The sequence below is a fragment of the Oncorhynchus kisutch genome, linkage group LG22 (genome assembly GCF_002021735.2).
Source record: "Oncorhynchus kisutch isolate 150728-3 linkage group LG22, Okis_V2, whole genome shotgun sequence".
Lineage (NCBI taxonomy): Eukaryota > Metazoa > Chordata > Actinopteri > Salmoniformes > Salmonidae > Oncorhynchus > Oncorhynchus kisutch.
This window is the reverse complement of record NC_034195.2, coordinates 50,236,422-50,246,535: the sequence shown is the minus strand read 5'-3', so window position 1 is coordinate 50,246,535 and position 10,114 is coordinate 50,236,422. Positions and strand designations below refer to the sequence as shown.

General features: G+C 32.5%; 1 protein-coding gene across 1 annotated transcript in view; it reads left to right on the top strand.

The window, feature by feature from the left end:
- The window catches only part of LOC109867210 (5'-nucleotidase domain-containing protein 3-like), a 40,577-nt gene that overhangs the window by 27,142 nt on the left and 3,321 nt on the right, over window positions 1-10,114 (top strand). Inside the window, exons 8-12 of the mRNA XM_031801828.1 lie at window positions 633-734; window positions 1,174-1,255; window positions 2,270-2,356; window positions 2,628-2,768; window positions 3,801-3,865. Of these exons, the coding sequence (XP_031657688.1) occupies window positions 633-734; window positions 1,174-1,255; window positions 2,270-2,356; window positions 2,628-2,768; window positions 3,801-3,865 (477 nt within the window). The remainder of the gene's footprint in view (window positions 1-632; window positions 735-1,173; window positions 1,256-2,269; window positions 2,357-2,627; window positions 2,769-3,800; window positions 3,866-10,114) is intronic.

Below are 10,114 nucleotides of genomic sequence, written 5' to 3'. Positions count from 1 at the left end.
TCTCTAACATACAGTATCTGTGTGTGTGTCTCTAACATACAGTATCTCTGTGTGTGAGTGTTTCTAACATACAGTATCTCTGTGTGTGTGTGTGTGTGTGTGTGTGTGTGTGTGTGTGTGTGTGTGTGTGTCTCTAACATACAGTATCTCTGTGTGTGAGTGTTTCTAACATACAGTGTGTGTGTGTGTGTGTGTGTGTGTGTGTGTGTGTGTGTGTGTGTGTGTGTGTGTGTGTGTGTGTCTCTAACATACAGTATCTCTGTGTGTGAGTGTCTCTAACATACACTATCTCTGTGCTGACAGTTCACCACAAAAGTTTATACAATTCTAAACTATATTGTTAATATATGAAGGTATAATATGCTGCTAGAGAGGGTTTTCACAGCCCTGTGATGGTTACATTGTTATACTAGCTTTATTCATCAATCCTGACAATGATAGCAGCATGAAGAATTACTTTGATTAAAAAATAGAAAACTGTTGAAAGTACCCACATGATGAGTTAGCAGATATTGTGGATACAGGCCGCTCTACGGCAGAGTGTGCTGTGCGTGCTACTTTGTCTCTGTTGTGTGACTGATTTGTAAGTCGCTCTTGATAACAGTGTGATAAATGACCTGGACTATTCCCAGGGATCGGGGAATGAACTACATCGTTGGGAAAGACTGGAGAGATCTGTTTGACATTGTCATCGTACAGGCCGACAAACCTGGTTTCTTCAACGACAGGAGAAAGTAAGGGTCTCATATTCACTCCCTAGACCTTCCCTTTGTCCCTGTTTAATGTGGTGGAGGTTTTACCACTACACTCCCTAGACCTTCCCTTTGTCCCTGTTCAATGTGGTGGAGGTTTTACCACTACACTACCCATCCTTTGTTTGTCATGTCCAGTTGACCTCCACTGTGTGTTCTGACGTTTGTCATGTTCAGTTGACCTCCACTGTGTGTTCTGACGTTTGTCATGTTCAGTTGACCTCCACTGTGTGTTCTGACGTTTGTCATGTCCAGTTGACCTCCACTGTGTGTTCTGACGTTTGTCATGTCCAGTTGACCTCCACTGTGTGTTCTGATGTTTGTCATGTCCAGTTGACCTCCACTGTGTGTTCTGACGTTTGTCATGTCCAGTTGACCTCCACTGTGTGTTCTGACGTTTGTCTTCCCCTGTCCTTCCTAGGCCCTTCAGGCGAGTGACAGATAAAGGAGTGCTGCATTGGGACAGGATTCACAAGCTGGAGAAGGGGAAGATCTACAAACAGGTATATGGACAACGGTTCTAGAGCAGTCTGTCTACTAGGACCCCTGTGGTACTAGGACCCCTGATGCACTAGGACCCTGATGCACTAGGACCCCTGTGGTATTTGAACCCCTGATGCACTAGGACCCCTGATGCACTAGGACCCCTGTGGTATTTGAACCCCTGATGCACTAGGACCCCTGATGCACTAGGACCCTGATGCACTAGGACCCCTGATGCACTAGGACGCCTGATGCACTAGGACCCTTGATGCACTAGGACCCTTGATGCACTAGGACCCCTGATGCACTAGGATCCCTGATGCACTAGGACCCCAGATGCACTAGGACCCCAGATGTACTAGGACCCCTGATGTACTAGGACCCCTGATGCACTAGGACCCCTGATGTACTAGGACCCCTGATGTAGTAGGACCCCAGATGTACTAGGACCCCAGATGTACTAGGACCCCTGATGTACTAGGACCCCAGATGTACTAGGACCCCTGATGCACTAGGACCCTTGATGCACTAGGACCCTTGATGCACTAGGACCCCTGATGCACTAGGATCCCTGATGCACTAGGACCCCAGATGCACTAGGACCCCAGATGTACTAGGACCCCTGATGTACTAGGACCCCTGATGCACTAGGACCCCTGATGTACTAGGACCCCTGATGTACTAGGACCCCAGATGTACTAGGACCCCAGATGTACTAGGACCCCTGATGTACTTGGACCCCAGATGTACTAGGACCCCTGATGTACTAGGACCCCTGATGTACTAGGACCCCTGATGTACTAGGACCCCTGGTGTACTTGGTCTATTCACAAGGTGGTTCTTGAGAAGACACATGAGACTATAGGCTTACTAGTAGAATGCACAAGATGGGGTACTTCAGGGGTCCAAGTACAGGACGGAGCACAATGTATTCGGTGGTAAAGTAACCAAAAAAAGGTTGACAACTACTGTTCTAGAGATGTAGCTCTGTCATACAGACTTGGGAATAACTGACTGTTTTCTTTGTTCTCCAGGGAAACCTCTATGAGTTCCTGAGACTGACTGGCTGGAGGGGGTCCAAGGTGTTGTACTTTGGAGATCACATCTACAGTGACCTGGCAGTAAGTCTAACCATTGCTTTTACACTGCATAGGTTAATATTTAAAATGATCATAGAAAATGTTCACACCATCATAGAAACGACACGGTCAGATATTAATATATAGGTTTGAGTTAAGTAGCGTTTTAGAAAAGAAAAAAAACGAAAGGTCAGCCCATGATTGGCTGGCCTGTTACCGAAACAGAGGTATTTGAGTTGTTCTGTGGTTTATCGACTCCTCAGGTTTGAGAAAAAGGTTTTTATAAATCCATGTGTTATATGTGGGTGTGTAGGACCTGACCCTGAAGCACGGCTGGAGGACTGGCGCCATCATCCCTGAGCTGAGGAAAGAGATCAAGATCATGAACACTGAGGAATGTGTTCACCTGATGACCTGGTTACAGGGTCTGACTGGGCTGATAGAACACATGCAGGTAGGTTGGGGTGGGAGGAGGTGTATCTGTCTGTCTGGCTGTCTGCCTGCCTGCCTGCCTGCCTGCCTGCCTGCCTGCCTGCCTGCCTGCCTGCTCTGTCTGCAGCTATGAATCTAAAGAGCATCTACTTTGCTCCCTCCTTCCCAGGTCCACAGACATGTAGTCTCAATATGTACAGCATACATTCTCTCCTCTCTCCTTCCCAGCACCACAGACATGTAGTCTCAGTATGTACAGCATACATTCTCTCCTCTCTCCTTCCCAGCACCACAGACATGTAGTCTCAGTATGTACAGCATACATTCTCTCCTCCCTCCCTTCCAGGTCCACAGACATGTAGTCTCAGTATGTACAGCATACATTCTCTCCTCCCTCCCTTCCAGGTCCACAGACATGTAGTCTCAGTATGTACAGCATACATTCTCTCCTCCCTCCCTTCCAGGTCCACAGACATGTAGTCTCAGTATGTACAGCATACATTCTCTCCTCCCTCCCTTCCAGGTCCACAGACATGTAGTCTCAGGATGTACAGCATACATTCTCTCCTCCCTCCCTTCCAGGTCCACAGACATGTAGTCTCAGTATGTACAGCATACATTCTCTCCTCCCTCCCTTCCAGGTCCACAGACATGTAGTCTCAGTATGTACAGCATACATTCTCTCCTCCCTCCCTTCCAGGTCCACAGACATGTAGTCTCAGTATGTACAGCATACATTCTCTCCTCCCTCCCTTCCAGGTCCACAGACATGTAGTCTCAGTATGTACAGCATACATTCTCTCCTCCCTCCCTTCCAGGTCCACAGACATGTAGTCTCAGTATGTACAGCATACATTCTCTCCTCCCTCCCTTCCAGGTCCACAGACATGTAGTCTCAGTATGTACAGCATACATTCTCTCCTCCCTCCCTTCCAGGTCCACAGACATGTAGTCTCAGTATGTACAGCATACATTCTCTCCTCCCTCCCTTCCAGGTCCACAGACATGTAGTCTCAGTATGTACAGCATACATTCTCTCCTCCCTCCCTTCCAGGTCCACAGAGATCCAGCTTCTCAAGCTGTCGTCCAGGAGTGGATCAAAGAGAGAGAAGCCATGAGGTACCATTGGGGGAAGAGCTTATGTATATATATATTATTAGTTGTTATATGCTATATTGTTAGTTGTTATATGCTATATTATTAGTTGTTATATGCTATATTATTAGTTGTTATATGCTATATTATTAGTTGTTATATGCTACGTTGTTATATGCTATGTAGTTATATGCTATATTGTTAGTTGTTATATGCTATATTGTTAGTTGTTATATGCTATATTGTTAGTTGTTATATGCTATATTGTTAGTTGTTATATGCTATATTGTTAGTTGTTATATGCTATATTATTAGTTGTTATATGCTATGTTGTTATATGCTATATTGTTAGTTGTTATATGCTATATTATTAGTTGTTATATGCTATATTGTTAGTTGTTATATGCTATATTATTAGTTGTTATATGCTATATTATTAGTTGTTATATGCTACGTTGTTATATGCTATATTATTAGTTGTTATATGCTATGTTGTTAGTTATATGCTATATTATTAGTTGTTATATGATATATTATTAGTTGTTATATGCTATATTATTAGTTGTTATATGCTACGTTGTTATATGCTATATTATTAGTTGTTATATGCTATGTTGTTAGTTATATGCTATATTGTTAGTTGTTATATGCTATATTGTTATATGCTATATTGTTAGTTGTTATATGCTATGTTATATGCTATGTTGTTAGTTGTTATATGCTATATTGTTAGTTGTTATATGCTATATTGTTATATGCTATATTGTTAGTTGTTATATGCTATATTGTTAGTTGTTATATGCTATATTATTAGTTGATATATGCTATATTATTAGTTGTTATATGCTATATTATTAGTTGTTATATGCTATATTATTAGTTGTTATATGCTATATTATTAGTTGTTATATGCTATATTATTGGTTGTTATATGCTATATTGTTAGTTGTTATATGCTATGTTGTTAGTTGTTTTATGATATGTTGTTAGTTGTTTTATGCTACGTTGTTAGTTGTTATATGCTATATTGTTATATGCTATATTTTTTGTTGTTATATGCTATGTTGTTATATGCTATATTGTTAGTTGTTATATGCTATATTGTTAGTTGTTATATGCTATATTATTAGTTGTTATATGCTATATTATTAGTTGTTATATGCTATATTGTTAGTTGTTAAATGCTATATTGTTAGTTGTTAAATGCTATATTGTTAGTTGTTATATGCTATATTGTTAGTTGTTATATGCTATGTTGTTATTTGTTATATGCTATGTTGTTAGTTGTTATATGCTATATTGTTAGTTGTTATATGCTATGTTGTTATATGCTATATTGTTAGTTGTTAAATGCTATATTGTTAGTTGTTATATGCTATATTGTTAGTTGTTATATGCTATGTTGTTAGTTGTTATATGCTATGTTGTTAGTTGTTATATGCTATATTGTTAGTTGTTATATGCTATGTTGTTATATGCTATATTGTTAGTTGTTATATGCTACGTTGTTATATGCTATGTTGTTAGTTGTTATATGCTATGTTGTTATATGCTATATTATTAGTTGTTATGCTATATTATTAGTTGTTATATGCTATATTGTTAGTTGTTATATGCTATGTTGTTATATGCTATGTTGTTAGTTGTTATATGCTATGTTGTTATATGCTATATTGTTAGTTGTTATATGCTATATTGTTAGTTGTTATATGCTATATTGTTATATGCTATATTGTTATATGCTATATTGTTAGTTGTTATATGCTATATTGTTATATGCTATATTGTTATATGCTATATTGTTAGTTGTTATATGCTATATTGTTATATGCTATATTGTTAGTTGTTATATGCTATATTGTTAGTTGTTATATGCTATATTGTTAGTTGTTATATGCTATGTTGTTATATGCTATATTGTTAGTTGTTATATGCTATATTGTTAGTAGTTATATGCTATATTGTTAGTTGTTATATGCTATATTGTTATATGCTATATTGTTATATGCTATATTGTTATATGCTATAATGTTAGTTGTTATATGCTATATTGTTATATGCTATATTGTTAGTTGTTATATGCTATGTTGTTAGTTGTTATATGCTATATTGTTAGTTGTTATATGCTATGTTGTTATATGCTATATTGTTAGTTGTTATATGCTATATTGTTAGTTGTTATATGCTATGTTGTTATATGCTATATTGTTAGTTGTTATATGCTATGTTGTTAGTTGTTATATGCTATATTGTTAGTTGTTATATGCTATATTGTTATATGCTATATTGTTACTTGTTATATGCTATGTTGTTATATGCTATATTGTTATATGCTATATTGTTAGTTGTTATATGCTATATTGTTATATGCTATATTGTTAGTTGTTATATGCTATATTGTTATATGCTATATTGTTAGTTGTTATATGCTATATTGTTAGTTGTTATATGCTATATTGTTATATGCTATATTGTTATATGCTATATTGTTAGTTGTTATATGCTATATTGTTATATGCTATATTGTTACTTGTTATATGCTATGTTGTTATATGCTATATTGTTATATGCTATATTGTTAGTTGTTATATGCTATATTGTTATATGCTATGTTGTTAGTTGTTATATGCTATATTGTTAGTTGTTATATGCTATATTGTTATATGCTATATTGTTACTTGTTATATGCTATGTTATTAGTTGTTATATGCTATATTATTAGTTGTTATATGCTATATTATTGGTTGTTATATGCTATATTGTTAGTTGTTATATGCTATGTTGTTAGTTGTTTTATGATATGTTGTTAGTTGTTTTATGCTACGTTGTTAGTTGTTATATGCTATATTTTTAGTTGTTATATGCTATGTTGTTATATGCTATATTGTTAGTTGTTATATGCTATGTTGTTATATGCTATATTGTTAGTTGTTATATGCTATGTTGTTATATGCTATGTTGTTATATGCTATGTTGTTTGTTGTTATATGCTATGTTGTTATATGCTATATTGTTAGTTGTTATATGCTATATTATTAGTTGTTATATGCTATATTATTAGTTGTTATATGCTATATTGTTAGTTGTTAAATGCTATATTGTTAGTTGTTAAATGCTATATTGTTAGTTGTTATATGCTATATTGTTAGTTGTTATATGCTATGTTGTTATTTGTTATATGCTATGTTGTTAGTTGTTATATGCTATATTGTTAGTTGTTATATGCTATGTTGTTATATGCTATATTGTTAGTTGTTAAATGCTATATTGTTAGTTGTTATATGCTATATTGTTAGTTGTTATATGCTATGTTGTTAGTTGTTATATGCTATGTTGTTAGTTGTTATATGCTATATTGTTAGTTGTTATATGCTATGTTGTTATATGCTATATTGTTAGTTGTTATATGCTATATTGTTAGTTGTTATATGCTACGTTGTTATATGCTATATTATTAGTTGTTATATGCTATGTTGTTAGTTGTTATATGCTATGTTGTTAGTTGTTATATGCTATATTATTAGTTGTTATATGCTATGTTGTTAGTTGTTATATGCTATGTTGTTATATGCTATATTATTAGTTGTTATGCTATATTATTAGTTGTTATATGCTATATTGTTAGTTGTTATATGCTATGTTGTTATATGCTATGTTGTTAGTTGTTATATGCTATGTTGTTATATGCTATATTGTTAGTTGTTATATGCTATATTGTTAGTTGTTATATGCTATATTGTTATATGCTATATTGTTATATGCTATATTGTTAGTTGTTATATGCTATATTGTTAGTAGTTATATGCTATATTGTTATATGCTATATTGTTATATGCTATATTGTTATATGCTATATTGTTATATGCTATAATGTTAGTTGTTATATGCTATGTTGTTAGTTGTTATATGCTATGTTAGTTGTTATATGCTATATTGTTAGTTGTTATATGCTATGTTGTTATATGCTATATTGTTAGTTGTTATATGCTATATTGTTAGTTGTTATATGCTATGTTGTTATATGCTATATTGTTAGTTGTTATATGCTATGTTGTTAGTTGTTATATGCTATATTGTTAGTTGTTATATGCTATATTGTTATATGCTATATTGTTACTTGTTATATGCTATGTTGTTATATGCTATATTGTTATATGCTATATTGTTAGTTGTTATATGCTATATTGTTATATGCTATATTGTTAGTTGTTATATGCTATATTGTTATATGCTATATTGTTAGTTGTTATATGCTATATTGTTAGTTGTTATATGCTATATTGTTATATGCTATATTGTTATATGCTATATTGTTAGTTGTTATATGCTATATTGTTATATGCTATAATTGTTAGTTGTTATATGCTATATTGTTATATGCTATATTGTTAGTTGTTATATGCTATATTGTTATATGCTATATTGTTATATGCTATATTGTTAGTTGTTATATGCTATATTGTTAGTTGTTATATGCTATATTGTTATATGCTATATTGTTAGTTGTTATATGCTATATTGTTATATGCTATATTGTTAGTTGTTGCTATGTTGTTATATGCTATATTGTTAGTTGTTATATGCTATGTTGTTAGTTGTTATATGCTCTGTTGTTAGTTGTTATATGCTATATTGTAGTTGTTATATGCTATGTTGTTAGTTGTTATATGCTTATGTTGTTAGTTGTTATATGCTATATTGTTAGTTGTTAATATGCTATATTGTTATATGCTATATTGTTATTGTTATATTGCTATATTGTTAGTCGTTATATGCTATATTGTTATATGCTATATTGTTATATGGGCTATATTGTTAGTTGTTTATATGCTATATGTTATATGCTATAATTGTTATATGCTATATTGTTAGTTGTTATATGCTATATTGTTAGTCTGTTAATGCTATATGTTATGTGCTATATGTTATATGCTATATTGTTAGTTGTTATATGCTATATTGTTATATGCTATATTGTTATTGCTATATGTAGTTGTTATATGCTATATTGTTATATGCTATATTGTTAGTTGTTATATGCTATATTGTTATATGCTATATTGTTAGTTGTTATATGCTATATTGTTATATGCTATATTGTTAGTTGTTATATGCTATGTTGTTATATGCTATATTGTTAGTTGTTATATGCTATATTGTTATATGCTATATTGTTATATGCTATATTGTTAGTTGTTATATGCTATATTGTTATATGCTATATTGTTAGTTGTTATATGCTATGTTGTTAGTTGTTATATGCTATGTTGGTAGTTGTTATATGCTATGTTGTTATATGCTATATTGTTAGTTGTTATATGCTATATTATTAGTTGTTATATGCTATATTATTAGTTATATGCTATATTATTAGTTATATGCTATATTGTTAGTTATATGCTATATTATTAGTTATATGCTATATTGTTAGTTATATGCTATAGCGTTAGTTATATGCTATATTGTTAGTTATATGCTATATTGTTAGTTGTTATGTGCTATGTTGTTATATGCTATATTGTTAGTTGTTTGTGCTATGTTGTTATATGCTATATTGTTAGTTGCTTGTGCTATGTTGTTATATGCTATATTGTTAGTTGTTATATGCTATGTTGTTATATGCTATATTGTTAGTTATATGCTATATTGTTAGTTGTTATATGCTATATTGTTAGTTGTTATATGCTATATTGTTATATGCTATGTTGTTAGTTGTTATATGCTATGTTGTTATATGCTATGTTGTTAGTTGTTATATGCTACGTTGTTATATGCTATATTGTTAGTTGTTATATGCTATATTGTTAGTTGTTATATGCTATATTGTTAGTTGTTATATGCTATATTGTTAGTTGTTATATGCTATGTTGTTATATGCTATATTGTTAGTTGTTATATGCTATATTGTTAGTTGTTATATGCTATGTTGTTATATGCTATATTGTTAGTTGTTATATGCTATATTGTTAGTTGTTATATGCTATATTATTAGTTGTTATATGCTATATTATTAGTTATATGCTATATTATTAGTTATATGCTATATTATTAGTTATATGCTATATTGTTAGTTATATGCTATATTGTTAGTTATATGCTATATTGTTAGTTATATGCTATATTGTTAGTCATATGCTATATTGTTAGTTATATGCTATATTGTTAGTTATATGCTATATTGTTAGTTATATGCTATATTGTTAGTTATATGCTATATTGTTAGTTATATGCTATATTGTTAGTTATATGCTATATTGTTAGCTATATGCTATA